Source organism: Heptranchias perlo, chromosome 3 (assembly GCF_035084215.1).
Source record: "Heptranchias perlo isolate sHepPer1 chromosome 3, sHepPer1.hap1, whole genome shotgun sequence".
In the NCBI taxonomy this organism is placed as follows: Eukaryota; Metazoa; Chordata; class Chondrichthyes; order Hexanchiformes; family Hexanchidae; genus Heptranchias; species Heptranchias perlo.
In genome coordinates, this window is record NC_090327.1 from 126,779,868 (window position 1) to 126,803,143 (window position 23,276).

General features: G+C 43.0%; 1 protein-coding gene across 2 annotated transcripts in view; it reads left to right on the forward strand.

Moving 5' to 3' along the window:
- Positions 1 to 4,338: 4,338 nt before the first annotated feature.
- ctdp1 (CTD (carboxy-terminal domain, RNA polymerase II, polypeptide A) phosphatase, subunit 1) overlaps positions 4,339 to 23,276 on the forward strand; it is a 285,855-nt gene continuing 266,917 nt past the window's right edge. The window contains exon 1 of one of the 2 annotated variants that reach the window (XM_067981952.1): positions 4,339 to 4,862. In XM_067981952.1, coding sequence (XP_067838053.1) covers positions 4,516 to 4,862 — 347 coding nt within the window. In that variant the 5' untranslated portion in view covers positions 4,339 to 4,515. The remainder of the gene's footprint in view (positions 4,863 to 23,276) is intronic. The other variant, XM_067981951.1, reaches the window with a different exon arrangement.

The following is a 23,276-nucleotide window of genomic DNA, read 5'->3' on the forward strand; positions in this document are numbered from 1 at the left end:
ATGGTGGTATTAGAAGCAACCCATCAATTCGACATTACATTCTATCACTATTAGTTGCCCATAAACTTGAGGCAGAAATATTTTCAGATGTGTGGAGGTTTCTGAGTCACAATTACAGGTATGTTCATTTAAGGTTTGCTTCTGAAGAACTTATATATAAAAAGTAAGCTGCTAAAATGCAGCCTTAAAAAAATAATTTTTCCCAAAGGAACTTTCTGCAGTATGCTCAACAGTTGTCTAATCATTAAGGCAGCATTTGACTGAGTGTGGCAGCGTGGAAATGAAATTGACTAAGTAATAGGAAGCAGAGAGTAGTGGTGAACGGTTGTTTTTCGAACTGGAGGGAGGTGTACAGTGGTGTTCCCCAGGGGTCGGTGCTGGGACCACTGCTTTTCTTGATATATATTAATGACTTGGAATTGGATGTACAGGGCACAATTTCAAAATTTGCAGATGACACAAAACTTGGAAAGGTAGTGAACAGTGAGGATGATGGTGATAGACTTCAAGAGGACATAGACAGGCTGGTGGAATGGGTGGACACATGGCAGATGAAATTCAACGCAGAAAAGTGTGAAGTGATACATTTCCGTAGGAAGAATGAGGAGAGGCAATAAACTAAAGGGTACAATTCTAAACGGGGTGCAGAAACAGAGCGATCTGGGGGTATATGTGCACAAATATTTGAAGGTGGCAGGGCAGGTTGAGAAAGCGGTTAAGAGAGTATACAGGATCCTAGGCTTTATAAATAGAGGCATAGAGTACAAAAGCAAGGAAGTTATGTTGAACCTTTATAAAACACTGGTTCAGCCACAACTGGAGTATTGTGTCCAGTTCTGGGCACCGCACTTTAGGAAGGATGTGAAGACCTTAGAGAAGGTGCAGGAGAAATTTACTAGAATGGTTCCAGGGATGAGGGACTTCAGTTACGTGGATAGACTGGAGAAGCTGGGGTTATTCTCCTTAGAGCAGAGAAGGTTGAGAGGAGTTTGGATAGAGGTATTCAAAATCATGAAGGGTCTGGACAGAGTAGATAGAGAGAAACTGTTCCCATTGGCAGAGGGGTCAAAAACCAGAGGACACAGATTTAAGGTGATTGGCAGAAGAACCAAAGGCAACATGAGAAAAAACTTTTTTACACAGCGAGTGGTTGTGATCTGGAATGCACTGACTGAGGGGGTGGTGGAGGCAGATTCAATCGTGGCTTTCAAAAGGGAATTGGAGAAGTACTTGAAGAGAAAAAAATTGCAGGGTTATGGGGATAGGGCAGGGGAGTGGGACTAGCTGGATTGCTCTTGCAGAGAGCCAGCATGGACTCGACAGGCCGAATGGCCTCCTTCTGTGCTGTAACCATTCTATGATTCTATGATTCTATGATTCTAAGGAGCCCTAGTAAAATTAAAGTCAATGGGAATCAGGGGGAAAACTCTCCTGTGGCTGAAGTCATACCAAACACAAAGGAAGATGGTAGTGGTTGTTGGAGGCCAATCATCTCAGCCCCTGGGCATTGCTGCAGGAGTTCCTCAGGGCAGTGTCTTAGGCCCAACCATCTTCAGCTGCTTCATCAATGACCTTCCCTCCATCATACGTTCAGAAATGGGGATGTTCGCTGATGACTGCACAGTGTTCATCTCCGTTCGCATCCCCTCAAATAATGAAGCAGTCTGCGCCCACATGCAGCAAGACCCAGAAGCCTTTCCACCATCTACAAGGCACAAGTCAGGAGTGTGATGGAATACTCTCCACTTGCCTGGATGAGTGCAGCTCCAACAACACTCAAGAGGCTCGACACCATCCAGGACAAAGTAGCTCACTTGATTGGCACCCCATCCACCACCTTAAACATTCACTCCCTCCACCACCGGCGCACCCTGGTTGCAGTGTGTACCATCTACAGGATGCACTGCAGCAACTCGCCAAGGTTTCTTCCACAGCACCTTCCAAACCCGTGACCTCTACCACCTAGAAGGACAAGGGCAGCAGGCGCATGGGAACACCACCACCTGCACGTTGCCCTCCAAGTCACACACCATCCTGACTTGGAAATATATCGCCGTTCCTTCATCGTTGCTGGGTCAAAATCCTGGAACTCCCTACCTAACAACACTGTGGAAGAATCTTCACCACACAGACTGCAGCGGTTCAAAAAGGCGGCTCACCACCACCTTCTCAAGGGCAATTAGGGATGGGCAATAAATGCTGGTCTTGGCAATGACGCCCACATCCCATGAATGAATAAAAAAATAAATATGTAGGTCTATTTTTTTCAAAACTAGTTGCAGAAGGTTTTTTCAGATAAGAAGGTTCTTCCTGCTGTGAATATGCTAATTAACTTTATTTGAGTATTCCTGTCTCGGTACTTGTAGAATTGTCAGGCTGTGGAAATAAAAGAGACAATGGGGTTGGAATGGGGATGGGTTTTAGGTAATTTAAAGGATTATTCTGAGATCCCCATATTTAGGGTTTTACTGCGGTGTATTGTTACGATGTATGATATGGACATTTGGTCTGTTTGTAGGTGGGTTGTAGTGTGCAGCTATGTTCTGGAACTTTGAAAAAGATTTTTTTTTACACTCACTGTTACTGTGTCATCACTCGAGATTGAGCCCACAATATTTGCATTAAAGCAGTCAACATCCAAGGGGAAATGTGAGGATTGGCATTAATAATATTGAGTAATCTAATAATAGATTGCAAGCTCCAGACTGGAAGCAGTCAGTCAGATCCACCTGAGAGCACAAAATCCAACTCCCATTCCTACAAACCATATTTTTATGCATTTTGCTTAAATGATTGCAGTGTGCAATAGTTTGTATTTCTATTACAAGAAAATAAACCTTTTTGGCAGAATCAAAAGAGCAATATATGCTATAAATTACTGTTGGTGATAATAGCTGATGTTTTGGTATGTTAAAGGTGCTATATCAATGCAAATTGTTGTTGTTGTTGTTTAATGACTTTCCTCCATTTGCTATTTTAATGGAAGCATTAACCCATTTATTTTAAACTGGCTAACCCCTCTGTTAAAAGAGCAGACAGAGAAAAGTCATACCAGCGTGTTAAGCATTCGTCCACTATTATCACTAACTGTAATTTCTGACCTCATATTAGAAAATGGTTGAAATGCACAGCAGGAAGAGACAGGTTAATGTTTGGATGTGACCCTTCATTCGGAATTTGGTTTTAAGGTTTTGGTTCAATGATACGACCTCACCCTAGAACCCTCCTCAAGTTAATAAAAATAAAAGCTGTTTATTTAAAACAGTTAAAAATCAGCATACCCTTAATTAATGTAATCTTGTGTCTGCCTCTGGACTGTCAGTGGGTTCGGGACAGGGACAGCAACAGGTGAGATAATGAGCCTGTTTGTTTTGTGCATGTAGTGTGCGCTACTGCTTGGGGTTATTGCAGGCATGTGTTGTAAAGATTTCAGATCATAAATTAACATGCTGCAGTCAGGTTTACTGGACCCTTTAAAATTGTATTAAAGTCCCTAAAATGAATTTTATTTTCATAGTTAAAATATTTTCAACCCTTCTGGGGGAATTTTTTTTAGTTTGAAAGGCAGGATTACAGTTGGCTCCAAAATGTCAAAAATAAAATGCACCAAATAAAGTGTCAAAACCAAAATTTTTAGGGGGATATCCTCAGGTCTCCTTTGAAGATAAACCTCATACCATTCTCATCACCTTACGCTAAGTTTAAAATCCAGCAGCGCTACAAAATGTGCTTTTATGCAAGTTTGCTTTTCTCCTACAATAAAAATAAAACATTGGGTCCGCACGCAGCTTAGGCTTGCCAACTCTGGTTGGACGTATTCCTGGAGGTTTCATCACATGACCTCCACCTCCAACAGTCCCACCAAGTCAAATCGGCTTTTTCCCCATCTACAATATTTTTATAACTAATAAATGAAAGTGTTCAAAGGACACAAAAAAGACATTTTATTCCAATGCCCCTATGATTTTTCCCCCTGGCTGCTCTCGGCAGTGTTCAGGAGATTAATCTTTCATTCCTGGAGACACACCAAATGTCCACATGACAAGTACAGGTCCAAATGCACTTTCAGCCTAACTCTTCTTTTTCACGTTGTAATAATTTAGGCCTGTATTTTTCAGCACTAAATTCCCAATGGGGGACTGTTGTCAGCTTTATTGAAGCTGTTGGGTCAGCTCTCTAGGATGCAATGACAGGCTACATATTTATGCAGCACAGTCAAGTCGATGCTTATGTATAAATCTGCTGCAGACACAGGCACACGCTGTGAAATAATAGTTTGCACAGATGCCTTCTTGTGTGCAATGGGACAGTGTGGTCGGAACACGTACTGTAAGATCCCTGCATGTGTACCGGAAGTTCCCTGTGCGGGCTCCGGGTGTATTATTTCCTGTTTACAGGCGGGAAGAGTGAACCTTTTATTGCACTTCTGCCTTTGAATATTTCCGTGGCTGCAGGCTGAGGATTTTTTTTTGAAAAAAAATCATTTCGTCTCCCCTTTTTCCCAGCGGTTAGAAGATGGCGGCGTTGGCGGAGGCGGGGGAGTCGGACCGGGACCAAGATCAGGACCAGGGCCAGGATGGCCCGGCGGCCGGGGCTGCAATTGGAACTGGAGCTGCAGCTCGGGCCGTGCTGGAAGTGTCGGCCCCGGGCTCCAGACCTTTGCGGCTGCTGGAATGGAGCGTGAAAGTGGGTTGGCCGGTGCAAATAGGCACGGTGCTGGCTCACTGCATCCCCGTGGAGCAAGACAGCGGCGCCGAACGCGAAAGGCCCCGGTCTCGGCCGCAGGAGAAGCGGGTGAAGTCGGACCGGGCCGGTGTGGTGAAGGAGCTGTGTTGGCAACCGGGCCAAGTGGTGCCGAGCGGGTAAGAGCGAGACAGTCATTGAGGAGAGGGAGAACTCAACGCGTCACAATGGGATGGAACGCAATAGAACGGGGGTTACAATGGAATGGAATGTAGCCCGGGGATGGAGCGGCGGGCACAACGGAACGGAACACAACGCGTTACAATGGGATAGAACGAGAGTTACAATGGAATGGAATGTAGCCCGGGGATAGAGTGGCTGGCGGGCGGGCGCGGGGGGGGGGGGACAGGACAGAACAGAACTCGTCACAATTGGATGGGACGCAATAGAACGGGGGTTACAATGGAATGGAATGTAGCCCGGGGATGGATTGGCGGGGAGAGAGAACCATTTGCAGGGCACTTCAAGAAGCAAGGACAGTTTTTGCAAAACCTGTGCTGATTGCTGGAGGAAGGGGGTGTGTTTCTTCTGTGAGATGACGAGTATAATATTGGGGGTTTTTTTTGGAGGTGGGGGGGAAGTGTGAAATTTGCGCGGTTTTGCTTTTCACATGATGCATGAGTGCATTCTTATCGTGCTTGAGACGATTTAGATTTATTTGAGAAACATCTGTTGTGAGGTGAAGTGACGGGAAATAGACTAGACACGTGATTGGTACAGTATAGATTCATTGCTACTTTTAAAAAAATGATAAACTTGCGTTGAGCATGGTAATCTGTAGAAAGACAGGTGATCTTACAGCTGATATTGGTGCTTCTACTCGTGGTTGGCACCCGAGGCGTTTCTTGTCATGTTGATGTATTTTTGAACTCTGTCCCTGCGGTAGGATATTGTAGAGTTACTGTCATAGCAGGTCAACGGTTATGATGGGAGTTAATTGGCATCCACCTTTTGCTTTGGGTGTTAGTAAAGTTTGATGTAAGGTAATTGTTGAAACTCTAGTGTAATCGAACAGAATAGCATTTTTAACCCTTAATTTTACTGCCTTGGCAACCGACTTAAAGCAAAGTTTAAAATGTTTCTGGGCAGTCCCAATTGACTGTCTAAAAATTGCTTAAACTTTCACTTTAATACCAAAATAGAGTGATGCAGAACCTGCCAGTTTCATATTGATTTAAACATAACAGTTGTGGTTACTAGAAGCAAAACTCTTTTTTTACCCCACTTACCCACTGTTATGCTTCGATCAATATGGGGCTGGCAGACTTGATGTAAAATGTAGACTCTGATCCAGGAAAATGAGCTCTGCTTGTGCCTGCCTGCTTCACCTACTGCCAACCAAGTGTCAGCCAAGTTGTAGTTACGTTGTAATGTTAACAAAGGGCCATTGGGATAGTTGGCTCTCTGTTAATGTTAATATTAAAATTAAAGTTTGAGAGACTGCTTAGAAAAATTTAAACTTTGCTTCAAATCACTTGCCATTACATTGCAGCTGTTACACAGCCAAAGCGGTGTGAAATTACTTCCTTAAAGGTGCCTGCTTTGATTTCAGGTGACTTCAGGCTTTAGTGGCACTGCATTTTGCATCATTGCAAAGTTGAAAGCAGTGCAGAATGTTTGGTGTTATTAACAAGAAAAAAGCCTGCATAGCATTGACTATACTATGCTAAAGGATACATGAATTTTTTAAAAGTACAAATTGGATTTGTGGATCTGTTGGTTTGCGGTTTTATGTATTTGACTATAATTAGCAGGAGTCCCATGGAGTTGCTCATGATGAGTTGGAGGATACGCTGTTTTCTAACAATGGGCAATGTAGCGCACAAGATCAGGGTCACTAATTTTTCTAGCTGGTTTCTTTGCTTTTGATTTGTACATTCCCTGCCTCTTCAGTTCTTCGAGCCTACCTATAAAGTGACGGATATAAGTGTGAAGAGACAGGTGTGAATGCACGCTATACTCAAGACTTTTATATATTACTAGTTGATCTTCTATAGTGTTGCACATGGTATGTTGGAGAATATGGTCACTCTCTTATCTGTCTTTGCTGTCTACATATTGCTGACTCTCTTCTAAGGAAAGAAAGATCTTGCATTTATGTAGCATCTTTCATGACCATAGGACATCCCAAATCCAATATAGTGTAGTCACTGTTGTAGTGTCAAAAAACTTGGAAGCCAATTTGCACACAGCTAGGTCCTACAAACAGCAATGAGATAATGACCAGATTATTTGTTTTTAGTAATATTGGTTGAGAGATAAATACTGGCCAGGACACTGGGGAGAACTCCTCTGTCCTTCTTTGAAATAGTGCCATGGGATCTTTTACGTCCACCTGAGGGGGCAGATGGGGCCTCGGTTTAACGTCTCATCCGAAAGACAATGCACCACACCCTCAGTACTACACTGAAGTACTGCTTCTGTGTCTCTCTTTATCTTCTCTCCTCTCCCTTTAATTCTTTTTGCGTCTCTCTCTCTCTCTTTTTTTTGCATTTCTTTAATTCTGGGGTTCAGCAGATTGCTATAAACTACTGAAGGATCGCTTTTCGAGTTTGTCATTACCTCGATCCCTTGATGAGGTTACTGCTTGGTAATCCATCCAAGATATGTATTATTTTCAATGATCAAGTAAACGATAATGACATTCTTGACAAAGCACTCTCCATCACAAAGTGTTTGTCATCCCTCTCCCACACGTGGGAGTGTACGTAAATAGGTTACATAATGAGTATTGAAACAAATGTCCCAATGGGACATAAATTATCTTGGTGAGATTTTCACATCATCATGGGACTGTTAGGTATTGCTTTAAGCTGGAAATGGTTGTATGTAAATTATAGCTTTCTTCTTAAACAAAGACTAAGTGCTGATATTTGTAAACATTTTGGTTATGTATAAATTGGTTAGTTAAGGTTAACACCAACCAGAAACAATACAATTGCAAGTTCATCCTAACCACTATCTTCTGTTTATCACTTGAAATTACATTATTGCTGTACTCTTCACATGGTTTAAAAATAGTACAAAAATGCAGTAATGGATGTTAAAATACACTACCATTTATATGCAGTCTACTCAATTCAAAGATGCTTCATTCAAATTATTTGACAATTCAAAATTTTTCAGCACTAAATTCCCAATGTGTTTTCTCTTGTTTAATTCAAATTATTGGATAATTCAGATTTTTTTTAAAAAGCAGAAACAACTTCCAATTATTAGGAATAGACCTTTCATGTTAAAACACTCAAAGCACTTCACACAATTAATTATTTATTTCAAGTCGGATGATTGTTAGGTAAGCATGTCCAGCAGCTATTCTGTACCAATTGCAGATTGATCTCAACCCATGTCTTGTCTTGGGGAAGTCATGGGAATGCACAATGGCACGTCATTAAACTAACCTGTTGCACCACCTAAACTATGTTTAACAAATACTGTTAAAAAAAAATTCTTAAATACTGGCAACATCAAATGCATAGTTTAGTCATAGAGTCATAGAGTTATACAGCACGGATAGAGGCCCTTCGGCCCATCGTGTCCGCGCCGGCCATCAGCCCTGTCTACTCTAATCCCATATTCCAGCATTTGGTCCGTAGCCTTGTATGCTATGGCATTTCAAGTGCTCATCCAAATGCTTCTTGAATGTTGTGAGGGTTCCTGCCTCCACAACCCTTTCAGGCAGTGAGTTCCAGACTCCAACCACCCTCTGGGTGAAAAAGTTCTTTCTCAAATCCCCTCTAAACCTCCCGCCTTTTACCTTGAATCTATGTCCCCTTGTTATAGAACCCTCAACGAAGGGAAAAAGCTCCTTAGTATCCATCCTATCTGTGCCCCTCATAATTTTGTACACCTCAATCATGTCCCCCCTCAGCCTCCTCTGCTCCAAGGAAAACAAACCCAATCTTCCCAGTCTCTCTTCATAGCTGAAGCGCTCCAGCCCTGGTAACATCCTGGTGAATCTCCTCTGCACCCTCTCCAAAGCGATCACATCCTTCCTGTAGTGTGGCGACCAGAACTGCACACAGTACTTCAGCTGTGGCCTAACCAGTGTTTTATACAGCTCCATCATAACCTCCTTGCTCTTATATTCTATGCCTCGGCTAATAAAGGCAAGTATCCCATATGCCTTCTTTACCACCTTATCTACCTGTTCCGCCGCCTTCAGGGATCTGTGAACTTGCACACCAAGATCCCTCTGACCCTCTGTCTTGCCTAGGGTCCTCCCATTCATTGTGTATTCCCTTGCCTTGTTAGTCCCTCCAAAGTGCATCACCTCGCACTTTTCCGGGTTAAATTCCATTTGCCACTGTTCCGCCCATCTGACCAACCCATCTATATCGTCCTGCAGACTGAGGCTATCCTCCTCGCTATTTACCACCCTACCAATCTTTGTATCATCAGCGAACTTACTGATCATACCTTTTACATTCATATCCAAGTCATTAATGTAGACCACAAACAGCAAGGGACCCAGCACCGATCCCTGTGGTACCCCACTGGCCACAGGCTTCCAGTCACAAAAACAACCTTCGACCATCACCCTCTGCCTTCTGCCACTGAGCCAGTTTTGTATCCAAAGTGCCAAGGCACCCTGGATTCCATGGGCTCGTACCTTCTTGACCAGTCTCCTGTGGGGGACTTTATCGAAGGCCTTACTGAAATCCATGTATACCACATCCACTGCGTTACCCTCATCCACACGCCTAGTCACCCCCTCAAAAAATTCAATCAAATTAGTCAGACATGATCTTCCCTTGACAAAGCCATGTTGACTATCCCTGATTAATCCTTGCTTCTCCAAGTGGAGACTAATTTTGTCCTTCAGAATTTTTTCCAATAATTTTCCTACCACTGATGTTAGGCTCACTGGCCTGTAGTTCCACGGTTTTTCCCTACTCCCCTTCTTGAATAATGGTATTACATTAGCGGTTCTCCAGTCCTCTGGCACATCCCCGGTGGCCAGAGAGGTTCTGAATATATGTGTCAGAGCCCCCGCAATCTCCTCCTTTGCCTCACACAGTAGCCTGGGATACATTTCGTCCTGGCCTGGGGATTTATCCATTTTTAGGCCTGCTAAAACCGCCAATACCTCCTCCCGCTCGATGTTAATATGTTCGAGTATATCACAGTCCCCCTGCCGTATTTCTATGTCTACATCGTCCTTCTCCATAGTGAAAACAGATGCAAAAAATTCATTTAGAACCCCTCCTACATCTGCCGGCTCCACACACAGATTGCCATTTTTGTCCCTAATGGGCCCTATTTTTTCCCTAGTCATCCTCTTACCCTTAATATACTTATAAAACATCTTAGGATTTTCCTTTATTTTGCTCGCCAGTGTTATTTCATGGCCCCTCCTTGATCTCCTAATTTCTTTTTTAAGTATCCCCCTGCACTTTTTGTACTCCTCTAGGGCTTCCTCCGTCTTTAGCCTTTTGTATCTGCCAAAAGCCCTCCTTTTTTTCCTAATCCATTCTCGTATATCCCCTGACATCCAAGGTTCCCTGGAGTTCTTGGAACCACCCTTGACCTTTACGGGAACATGTTGCCATTGTATGGTCTCAATCTCCCTTCTGAAAAACTCCCATTGCTCCGATGCGGATTTTCCTACAAGCAGCTGATCCCAGTCCATTTTGGCCAGATCCTGCCTTATCCTATTAAAATCGGCCTTCCCCCAATTTAGAACCTTTATTTCCGGCCCCTCCCTGTCCTTTTCCATGACCACCTTAAATCTCACCGAATTATGGTCACTGTCACCAAAGTGCTCACCTACTAGCACTTCTTCCACTTGGCCGGCCACATTCCCTAGAATTAGGTCCAGTACCGCCCCCTCTCTTGTAGGACTTTCTACATGCTGGCTCAAAAAGCTCTCCTGGATGCACGTTAAGAATTTTGTACCCTCTAAGCCTTTTACACTCTGAGTATCCCAGTTAATATTGGGGAAGTTGAAATCCCCCACTATTATTACCCTATTATTTGCACAATTTTCTGAGATTTGCCTACATATCTGTTCCTCTATCTCCCCCTGACTGTTTGGGGGCCTATAGTACACTCCCATCAAAGTGCTTGCCCCCTTTTTGTTTTTAAGCTCCACCCATATGGCCTCATTAGAGGAACCTGCTAATATATCATCCCTCCTTATGGCAGTAATTGATTCTTTAATTAATATTGCGACCCCCCCCTCCTCTTATACCTCCCCCTCTGTCTCGCCTGAAGATTCTGTACCCCGGAATATTGAGCTGCCAGTCTTGCCCCTCCCTCAACCATGTCTCTGTGACAGTAACAATATCATACTCCCATGTGTTTATCAACACCTTCAGTTCATCCACCTTATTCGCAAGACTCCTTGCATTAAAATAGATGCCATCCAGCCTTGCCCTCACATATTTGCCCTGTTTAATTTCCAAGTGTTTAATTGTACAGTGATGACAACTCAGGCAACGGATCAGTAGCTGACAGATGTCTCTGATCCACAATGTATTTAAATATTGGGCTGTCAGCATAACTATTTAAACATTTTCTTGCTGAACCCTCAGACATGTATGTTTTGGGGCAGTTTGTAATGGGTCAGTAGGATAACTTTCGGCTTGTGAGAGTCCAGTAAGCATTTAGTGGTTTTGCTGAATCCTTTGGTCTCTGACCAATGCTGAGTTGGAGCCCTCCATCTTTGATCAGTTAACTCTGGGCCAGAAATTGCTCCCGAAATAACGGAGTACCTCAGCAGGGCTCACTGTTTTTAATGGTGAATCGAAGGAGCAAGCTCACGCATTTGCACATGCGCACTAAAACCCGGAAATCGTGAACTTGCACTTATTGGTTTGCTGGTGATTTGACAGCTGCGAATTAAAGGATCATTGCAGTCTACAATCATTGAAATCATTGAAAATTCGCAAACTTGCTCATCCACCCAGCTAGAAAGTAACTAATTACGCCAGCAAAAGATACGCTGAAAAATACCAGGTCTAAGCTAATTTTTAAAAGCGTGATAACTCTTAATGACTGCCAATCAACTAAAAATTACATTTTAAAAATATAGAGTCTCATATTACTCCTTATTTTAATAGTTTTTGGCCATTAAAAAAAATTAAAAATTAAAAAGGTTTTTTTTACTATTCCCTTCTGTCTCTTTAATTTAATTCAATTATTTCTTTGGCTTTTTATAAAAAAGATTTTTTTTTAAAATTTGCGATGACTTCCAGAATATTACTTTAAATGCTTGTGGGTGTGACTTCTCTTCCTGACAGATTTTGTGGGCATGTCTTCCGTTCTCACAGACTGTTCCATGCGCATCGACTTACCCTGCTCAGAGGCTGGGTTGATCGCGCACCTTTTTTTAAAACTTCAAAATCACGCAAGTCGACACCTCGGAGCCCGCAGTAAGTGCATTTGTAAATTTAATTCGCAGGAACTGCAGTGATCGTTGCCATGCTGCTCTGGGCAAGTTCTGGTCCATTGTGTTGTTCACACTCTTAGAAGTAAATTTCAGTAGATCAGTATTCTTGGCACAGTGTTGCCTGTGTTGTGTTTATGTTAAGATCTGGTGGTATAAGCTGGGATTGGCAGATTCGATGGAGGTCTTCCATTTATGCCACTCAGTGTACGCTTTCTGTTTGTATACTGTCAGTATGTAATTCAGTTTGAACAGATATAATTGAAAAACATTTTTAATGGTGTCCCCTGACGATAGTGGGAATTTCATTTGTGGAATCAAGCTGTCAACATATTTTTGTGAGATCTGCTTGTGTCAGAGACTGCCGTAGGTTGGTCTCGAAAGTGGAAGGCCAACTGTTTTACAGTGGTTGTCGGACAGGTGATTTTTGGGACCGGTTCATTGTCCTCCTACAGCTATAAACTCGCGTGTTGACTACAGAATGGATTCGGACGAGTATTGCTCAAAAAGGAATTGTAAAGTAAAACTAAAATGCGATTGTATCCAGTTCCATAAATTGTCAAAGCCTTGCTTAATTATGATGGAAATGGTTTATCAGGGTTGCTTCACGTTTAAAGGAAAAGAAAGAACTTGAATTTATATAGCGTCTTTCACGACCTCGGACCATCCCAAAGCGCTTTACAGCCAATGTAGTCACTGTTATAATGTAGGAAATGCAGCAGCCAATTTGTGTACAACAAGGTCCCACAAACAGCAATGAGATAATGACCAGATAATCTTTTTAAGTGATGTTGGTTGAGGGATAAATATTGTAAAGGACACCAGGGAGAACGCCCCTGCTTTTCTTCAGAATAATGGCATGTGATCTTTTACGTCCACCTGAGAGGGCAGACGGAACCTCGGTTTAACGTCTCATCCGAAAGACGGCACCTCCAACATTACAGCACTCCCTCAGTACTGCACTGCAATGTCAGCCTAGATTTTGTGCTCAAGTCTTTGGTGTGGGACTTGAACCCACAACCTTCTGTCTCTGAGGCGAGAGTGCTACCCACTGAAACTTTTGAGTTTTGGTGCTAGAATCTTGGATGGCTCTATTTTCATCAGTCCAAAATTCTTGGGGTGTGTTGACTGCACTATAAGTTTCAATAACTAACACCAGGCTAGGAGTTGTACACAAGTTCAGCTGCCTAGGATCAACTGTATCGGTTAACTTATCTCTAGATGATGAGCTAAACTCGCATTGGAAAGGCAGCAATCACGTTTAGCCAAATGACGAATCGCGTGTGGAATAATAGGAAATTGATATTGAACACCAAGATACGGGCCCGGGAATCATGCATTCTGAGCACGCTGATGTACAGGAGCGAGACCTGGACCACCTACAGCAGGCATGAGAGAAAACTAAACTCTTTCCACATCCGCTGTCTCCGCTGTATTCTAAATATCAAGTGGGAAGACAAAGTTCCTGACACCGTAGTACTTGAGGAAGCTAAGTTGCCAAGTCTAATAACTTTTGTCAAACACAGATGCCACCCGTGGCTTTGTCGCCCATATCGGCTGCAAGATGGGTGTATTCCAAAAGATGTTTTGTATGGAAAACTTGAAGATGCTTCGAGGCCGCTGGGCCGACCGAGGCTCAGGTTTAAAGACGTTCGCAAGTGGGACTTAAAAACGTTTAGCATCGATATCACAAGCTGGGAAGATGCAGCTCACATCAGGCCACTCTGGAGGGCTGTGTTTTATCGGGGAGCCAAAGAGGCTGAAGAAAGCTGGCTGAGAGAGAGAGAGAAAAGAAGAAAGCACATCAGGCTTCAAGAGTTAATACTGCACGGGCTTCATCATCGAGGAACATAGGAACAGGAGTAGGCCATTCAGCCCCTCGAGCCTGTTCTGCCATTCAATCAGATCTGTCGATCTGGCCCTGTGATTTATGCCTGCACCATCTGTGGCAATGACTTTCACTCAAGAATTGGGCTCTTCAGCCACTCGAGATGTTGCAGCATGCCAAAGTTCCTGAATTGTTCTGGCAAGCACATCATTATCTTTTGAGATGGACAGTTACCGTATCAAAGATTCTTAAGTTTGGGCTAGGCTCATGTAAGTGTATCCAAAAGTCTGCCAGTCACGTGCATGTCATCCCAAAAAGAATCATGCAACAATCCATTGGATTTGGCACTGCTTGTCATTGTGCGATGCAGCCTGAAATCTAGTTTCCAAATTGGCTTGCAGCTGTTGCTGAGCAAACCAGGTAGAACAGTATAGATGCAAAAAGAAAAAACTATGCATACTATAAATCTGAAGTAAAAATACAGCTTGGTGGAAATTCACAGCAAGCCTGTCAGTCAATGGAAAAACTGAAAAGAATCTCCCCAAAGCCTGCCTTTTCTCCTTTTCAGGTGAGTTGCCCGCTGGAATCAATTTCACCACCTACTCATTTGTGAAACTACCAAATTTCTTATACCCTAGTTACACTGTTCCTAAGGAATCAGAATAGCCGTGAAATCAGAAGGAATCCTGACATGCTTTATACCCAACTATGGCCTTGCCTTGTCTGCGGTGTATTTCCAAAATGTTCTGTTTTTGACCAGAACATTCCCCTGGTTTCCTTGATTCCAGTTTTGGTCTGTTTGGGACAAGGCCATAGTGATTGTCAGGGTTCTTTCTGATTCACAGCTGTTCTCATTCCTTGGGTACAGTGTAAGCAAGGTAGAAGCAACTAGTAGTTTCACAAATGAGAAGGTGGCAAAATTTAATTTCAATACTTCAACAGAATCATAGCGTTGATCAAGTTTGGAATAGTTTCTTGGCTGGAACAGTTAAAGTTTGGGGGTTGCTTTGTAGGTCAGTGGTACCATAAAAAGTTGATCTCAAACCTTGTGATAATGCACTTCTTTTACTAACTTCTAGTCATAAACAACTTTTCTGAGGAGATTGACTGCTGATTTTAATTAAGTTTCCACCAAGAGTGGCTACGTTAGCAGCCCACAAGGTTAGCGAGTTGCATGATTTAATTATTTTTATATTTTGTTTTAAAAAGAAAAACCGTGGAAGTGGGGGAAGAGAAGACAGAACATTTAAATACCAAAATTCCCGGATGTCTGCATATTTCAAAGCTCCGTTTTCTTGGGATTCAACAGCACATATTTAAAAAAAATAATTTGAGTAAATAGTTTCCCAATCACTAAAAGCAGAAAAAGGCACTGCCTTGTTTAGTGTTAACCCAGATCCCCCCCCACAAAATGTTTTGGTTTCTGTTGAATTAGCGTCTCAGTTGGGGTGATGGTAGGGGTTTTATAAATGGTCTTTGTACTGCTGAGCTAGGGAGGGAAAAATAACCAGGGCTTCTGCTCTTGATTCATATCCAGCGATCTCTGCTAGAAAGTGTATGTGTGGATGTTTGATAATTATCATTGGTGTATCATGTGACTACCAGGATGGTAGAAGGTGAACTAGATGGACCTTGGTCTTTTTATTTTGTCCAGCAATTCTTATGTGATGCCTTGCATGGTTAAATAGCATGCTGCCAAACACTGGGCTTGCAAATGAAGAATGGCAACTTGGGCTAAGTACTGGAGAACTTTCAGTTATTTGTGGAACTATATTGCAGTAAGAATCGTCACCTTTGGGAGGAGAGATTTCAGCCAAAAGACAATTAAATTAAATATAATATTGGACAAATCCTGCACATCATGCTGCAGACCAGATAATGTTCCACGTATGAGATTTACAGGAAGTTGCTACTAAATACAGAGGTGTTTCAGATTAACAGTAATGTTAGAAAATTTCCATAACTGGTGGCCAAATTACTTTTGGTGAACTGAAAAACCAAGGAACTTGCCAACTGACAATCGACATCCCTCTATTCATTCTCTCTGTTATTTTTGCTGACTGCTTTCTTGCTACATCTGGTCAATTGTTGCCTGTTGTCGCTCTGTTATATTCCAATAACACTCTGTACCAGTGGATCTCCTGTAGCAGGTAGTGTTTTCTAAAGACAGGAGAATTCTACCATGTAATGTACATTATCACCTTTTTCAATAATTTTGAAAGCTGATAAATACACTCAAATGTAATGTAGCCAGAAGTGCAAAATAATTTCTTGGGGTTAATTTAAGATTCATTATTATATGGTTCAAGTAAACTCTTTTGATTGAATTTTTAAAAAAAATTCCTGGTTTCAACTTTGCCTTTACAATTCAGGTACTTCCCCACAAGTAGACAAATGAGACAAAAAGACTTTTGAATCTGTCTTATGCAGGTGCCAGTTGTTGGTTTCAGAACAGCATTGGTGTGAGCCTGGGAGCAGGTTAGCTCACCTCTGGATCACAAAGGCTGCACAGAATGGGAAAGCTTTTTTAAAAATTATTCATGGGATGTGGGCATCGCTGGCAAGGCCAGTATTTATTGCCCACCCCTAATTGCCCTTAAGAAGGTGGTGGTGGTGAGCCGCTTTCTTGAACCGCTGCAATCCGTGGTACGGAGTTCCAGGATTTTGACGCAGCGACGATGAAGGAACGGCGATATATTTCCAAGTCGGGATGGTGTGTGACTTGGAGGGGAACGTGCAGGTGGTGTTGTTCCCATGTGCCTGCTGCTGTTGTCCTTCTAGGTGGTAGAGGTCGTGGGTTTGGGAGGTGCTGTTGAAGAAGCCTTGGCGAGTTGCTGCAGTGCATCCTGTGGATGGTACACACTGCAGCCACAGTGCGCTGGTGGTGAAGGGAGTGAATGTTTAGGGTGGTGGATGGGGTGCCAATCAAGCGGGCTGCTTTGTCCTGGATGGTGTTGAGCTTCCTGAGTGTTATTGGAGCTGCACTCATCCAGGCAAGTGGAGAGTATTCCATCACACTCCTGACTTGTACCTTGTAGATGGTGGAAAGGCTTTGGGGAGTCAGGAGGTGAGTCACTCACCACAGAATACCCAGCCTCTGACCTGCTCTTGTAGCCACAGTATTTATGTGACTAGTCCAGTTAAGTTTCTGGTCAATGGTGACCCCCCCAGCATGTTGATGGTGGGGGATTTGGCGATGGTAATGCCGTTGAATGTCAAGGGGCGGTGGTTAGACACTCTCTTGTTGAGATGGTCATTGCCTGCCACTTGTTTGGTGCAAATGTTACTTGCCACTTATGAGCCCAAGCCTGGATGTTGTCACCTTTCTTTTTCAACAATTTTGAAAGCTGATCAATACACTCAAATGTAATGTAGCCAGAGGTGCAAAATAATTTCTTGGGGTTAATTTAAGATTCATTATTATATGGTTAAAGTAAACTCTTCTAATTGAATTTTAAAAAAAATTCCTGGTTTCAACTTTGCCTTTACAATTCAGGTACTTCCCCACTAGTAGGGGGGTTATCTGAGGGGTTGCGAATGGAACTGAACACTGTGCAATCATCAGTAAACATCCCCATTTCTGACCTTATGATGGAGTGAAGGTCATTGATGAAGCAGCTGAAGATGGTTGGGCCTAGGACACTGCCCTGAGGAACTCCTGCAGCAATGCCCTGGGGCTGAGATGATTGGCCTCCAACAACCACTGCCATCTTCCTTTGTGCTAGGTATGACTCCAGGCACTGGAGAGCTTTCCCCCTGATTCCCATTGACTTCAATTTTACGAGGGCTCCTTGGTGCCACACTCTGTCAAATGCTGCCTTGATGTCAAGGGCAGTCACTCTCACCTCACCTCTGGAATTCAGCTCTTTTGTCCATGTTTGGACCAAGGCTGTAATGAGGTCTGGAGCCGAGTGGTCCTGGCGGAACCCAAACGGAGCATCGGTGAGCAGGTTATTGGTGAGTGAGTGCCCCTTGATAGCACTGTTGACGACACCTTCCATCACTTTGCTGATGATTGAGAGTAGACTGATGGGGTGGTAATTGGCCGGATTGGATTGACCAAAGGAGTGAACATTTAAAAGATATTTACCAAGTAATGTTTATCAAAAATGTTTTTCCAGTCCAATGTAAAGTCACATCAATATTTTTTCACATATTTTCCAACCTCTTTCCCCGCCCCCCCCCCATTTCAGCCAGGAGGGTAGGATAGTCTGGGCTATCATTGCTAGTTTGTGATTAGTTAATGAACAGCATACACCTCTGATGCAAAGCAGATTATGCCAATCGTGTCTCGATTACTGTTCACTTTCCGGAGCTTTACTGAGAGCTGATTGAATGTGCCTAAAAAGTGAGTTTTGACAGGGTTTGTAATTAATGCTGCTGATGAGAGTTAGGCCACAGATAAATTGACTGTATTGTGTACCTTGTTGCTGTGATTCCCTGCTCCTGTGGCATTTTGAACTCCTCACTTAATTTTAATTGGTTGTCATGCCGCTGAAGAGTTTTGCTGTCCCTCAAGATTTGTGATGGTGGTTCAATTTTAATGGTGGGGAGTGCCACAAGTACTTTTTCTGTTACAAAGCCATTTAGTCTGCAAAATTAAGCCTGCATATATCAACTTAGTGTCTGGCAACAGACTGGGCTCCAGGACTCGGGCACCACTGTGGTGTGCTGATGTATTGTAAAAGGCAGAACAATTTATAATTGGAGAAACATTATTAAATGTTTCTACTGTTTAAGAGCCATCTGGTGCAGAGATGTCCAAACTATGCCTCGTGGCCCACATATGGTTCATAAATCCTGGCTGTCTGGCCCACAAGACAGGCAACTACATTTTTATTTGTGTTTATGTTTCTTAATTCCTGATTTGTGCAGTTTGAATATTGTGTGCCTACAAGGTTTAGAAAGGGCTGTCTGTTGCCTCATTTATTGGGTAAATTCTAAACCCAAACAGCAAGATTTGTTTGTACATACAACTTCAGATATATGCAAATTAATAGGAACCTGGATTTAAATTTTATATGTAGCCCCATAAGACATCAACTTGATATCTAGCGGTGGGAGTTTCAAGAGCCCTCCTTTTCCTGAATTTTGTTTCCAGAGTCTGTATATTGTGCTGTATCCTTTGTAGTACATTTAAGAACATTAGAACATAAGAAATAGGAGCAGGAGTGGGCCCCTCGAGCCTGCTCTGCTATTCAATCAGATCATGGCTGATCTTCGACCTCAACTCCATTTTCCCGCTCGATCCCCATATCCCTTGATTCCCTTCGTGTCAAACTATCCATCGATCTCGGTCTTGAATATACTCATCCCAGGGATCAATCGCACCACCTTAAAATATCCACTGCTATTAAATTACCAGCGGCTTAAATTACCAGTAGGAACCGCCCAACACACATGCAAACTTTTCACATTCAAAAGTTAGCCAAATTCAAGGCTCGTCTCAAACTTGGGATGGGGGTGGAATTCCCTGTCTCCCTCCACCCAAAAAAAACCTAATTTTTATTGCACCACTGCATCATTTTTTTCCTTTTTAAAAAAAAAACACAGCTGCGTCCAGATTTTCCCTGAAATCTTTACTCGAGGCAGTCTCCGCTCCATTCCACCTCCAGGTTACTGATCTAACAGTATCCCAGCAACTCACAACACCAGTGCCTCTCACAAAGATAACGGTTCCTGGGGTCGGGGAGTAATATATTAGCATGGATAGAGGATTGGTTAACGGACAGAAATTTTAAGGTGGTGCGATGTGGGAGCTGTTATCTATATGTGTACAGCGGGTTCTATAATGATTAGCAGCATGGTAGTTAATGAGCTTCTGTGAAATTCACTATCCAAAATGCCTAGTATCCTGTGAGCTCCGTGAATGGCAAGCAGTCAACATAACCTAAAACCTATTCTCGTGAAAACATTTTTTTTTTGAGAAACGTACTTATTTATCTTCTAATAAAGTAGCACGTGTCCATAGGATTTGTGAAAGTGTCCCACAGGACAAACTGCTCTATTAGTCGAATCAAACAATTCCATTGATCAAAACGGCTCCCACTTAATTAATAATGGCGGTATCAAATGTTTTATGCTGGAATAAGGGAACCTCGATCTCACTGAAGTACGTACTTGGCTGTGCTTAGTGCTTGAACTGATTCCCAGAACCCTCACTTCATTGTTGCAGGCACCACATTAGTGACTGTGGCTAATCGATTTGTGTCATGTGAAGGGTCAAGCAGAGTGCACCAAATCCCTCCATGGCCTCGCCCTTCCCTGTCTCTGTAACCTCTTCCAGCCCTACAATCCTCCGAGATCTCTGCGCTCCTCCAATTTTGGCCCCTTGCGCATCCCCGATTTTAATCGCTCCACCATTGACGGCCGTGCCTTCAGCTGCCTAGGCCCTAAACTCTGGAATTCCCTCCCTAAACCTGCCTGCCTCTCTTTCCTCCTTTTTAAGATGCTCCTTAAAACCTACCTCTTTGACCAAGCTTTTGGTCACCTGTCCTAATATCTCCTTATGTGGTTTGCTGTCAAACCTTTCAAAGGATATGGGGAAAGGGTGGGAAAGTGGAGTTGAGGTAAAAATCAGATCAGCCATGATCTCATTAAATGGTGGAGCAGGCTCAAGGGGCCGAATGGCCTGCTCCTGTCTCTTATGGTCTTGTCTGATTACACTCCTCTGAAACGCCTTGGTACGTTTTACAACGTTAAAGGCGCTATATAAATGCAAGTTGTTGTTAGGAATATGTACAAGTGATGTTGACCAAACAGGAATAACCATAGACAGGAGACCAACTTCTCACACTGGCAATCAGTGCCAGTCCTATACTTTAGTGAGTGATCACATTGCTGCCAGAATATGTTGTTTTACAGCCTTCTGTAATATATAGGTTACTACAGTAATTTGTCACATGTAAACCTGGTATTTGTGGTTTGTATTCCTTGCCACAGCAACCTTTGATTTTCAGCAAAATGCCCTTAGGGAATCTTTAGCACTTGAGTAAATACTGTATATCTACTGTGATTTTCAGAGACAGAATAGGAAAATGAATAGTTTACTGAAGGTTGTTGTAAATTTCAGCTGTGGTTACAAATCACTTGTTAAAAAACTTTAGTCTTTTTGTCTCTGTAAATATTTTAATTTTCCAAGTCATTGAATAGTTCAAAGAAAATTACATCTGTCTACATAATGGAAAGAGCTTACCAGTAACATTAACTGTAAGCTTTCACACCTCAAAAGTGCCATGCATCCATAGGGGGGAAAAAAAAGAGTTTTGTTGGCTGCAACTACTTTCATTTACATAGCGCCTTTTAATGTAGAAAAATATCCCAAAGCACTTCACACAGGCATAATCAGACAACAGGGAACAGAGGCTATTCAAGAAAGGAGGGAGAGAGAAAACAGGGAACTATAGGCCAGTTAGCCTGACATCATTCGTTGGGAAAATGCTGGAATTTATTATTAAGGACGTAGTAACAGGGCACTTAGAGAATCATAATTATGATTAGGCAGAGTCAACACAGTCTTATGAAAGGGAAATTGTGTTTGACAAATCTATTAAAGATCTTTGAGGATGTAACTAGCAGTGTAGTTAAAGGGGAACCAGTGGATGTGGTATATTTGGATTTTCAAAAGGCATTTGATAAGGTGTTACACAAGATTAGGGCTCATGGGATTGAAGGTAATATACTAGTGTAGATTGAGGATTGGTTAACAGACAGAAAACAGAGTAGGAATAAATGGGTCATTTTTAGGTTGGCAGTTTGTAACTAGTGGGGTACCGCAAGGATCGGAGCTTGGGCCTCAGCTGTTTACAGTCTAAATTAATGACTTAGATGAGGGGACCGAGTGTAATGTATCCAAGTTTGCTGATGCTACAAAGCTAGGTGGGAAATTAAGCTGTGAGGAGGATGAAAAGAGACTGCAAAGGGATATAGACAGATTAATAATGAGTGGGCGAGAAGGTGGCAGATGGAGTATAATGTGGGGAAATGTGAAATTATCCACTTTGTAGGAAGAATAGAAAAGCAGAACATTTTTTAAAAGGTGAGAGACCAAGAAATGTTGATAATCAGAGGGATTTGGGTGTGCTTGTATATGAATCATAGAGAGTTAACATGCAGATACAGCAAGCAATTAGGAAGGCGAATGGTATGTTAGCCTTTATTGCAAGGAGATTGGATTATAAGAGTAAGGAGGTCTTGCTGCAATTATATAGGGTTCTGGTGAGACCTCACCTGGAGTACTGCGTACCGTTTTGGTCTCCTTACCTAAGGAAGGATATACTTGCCTTAGAGGGGGTGCAAGGAAGGTTCACTAGATTGATTGCTGGCATGAGAAGGTTGTCCTATGAGGAGAGGTTGAGTAGAATGGGCCTATACTCTCTGGAGTTTAGAAGAATGAGCGGTGATCTCATTGAAAAGTATAACATTTTTAGAGGGCTTGATAGGGTTGTTGCCGAGAGGTGGTTTCCTCTGGCTGGAGAGTCTAGAACTAGGTGTCATAGTCTCAAGATAAAGGGTTGGCCATTTAGGACCGAGATGAGGGAAAAATTTCTTCACTCAGAGGGTGGTGAATCTTTGGAATTCTCTACCCCAGAGGGCTGTGGATGCTCAGTTGTTGAGTATATTGAAGACTGAGATTGATGGATATTTGGACTCCAGGGGAATCAAGGGATTTGGGGACAGAGCGGAAAAGTGGAGTTGTGGTCGAAGATTAGCCATGATCTGATTGAATGGCGGAGCAGGCTCGAGGGGCCTTATGGCCTACACCTGCTCCTGTTTCTGATGTTTCTTAAAATGGTATCGAGCCAGAGAAGAAGATATTTGGCGGGGTGACTAAATGCTTGGTCAAAGTTTTAAAGAGGGTCGTGAGGGAGGTGGAGATGCGGAGGGGTTCAAGGAGGGAATTCTAGAACGTGGGACATAGACGGCTAAAGGCACAGCCGCCGATGGTGGTTGGAGGGGGAGGCGGGGGAATGCACAAGAGGCCAGATTTGGAGGAACGGAGAACTCGGTGGGGGGGGGGTTGTAGAATTGGAGACGGTAACAGAGATGAGGAGGGGCGAAGCCACAACGGGATTTAAACACAGATAAGAGTTTTAAATTGGAGGCGCAGGGGGACCGGGAGCCGATGTAAATCAAAGAGGACAGGGGTGATGGGTGAGCGGACTTGGTGTGGAATAGGATACGGGCAGCAGAATTATGGATGAGCTGAAGTTTACAGTGTGTGGAGGATGGGAGGTAGGCCAAGAGAGCATTATGATAGTTGAGTCTGGAGGTGACAAAAGCACGGATGAGGGTTTCAGCAGCAGATAGTCTGAG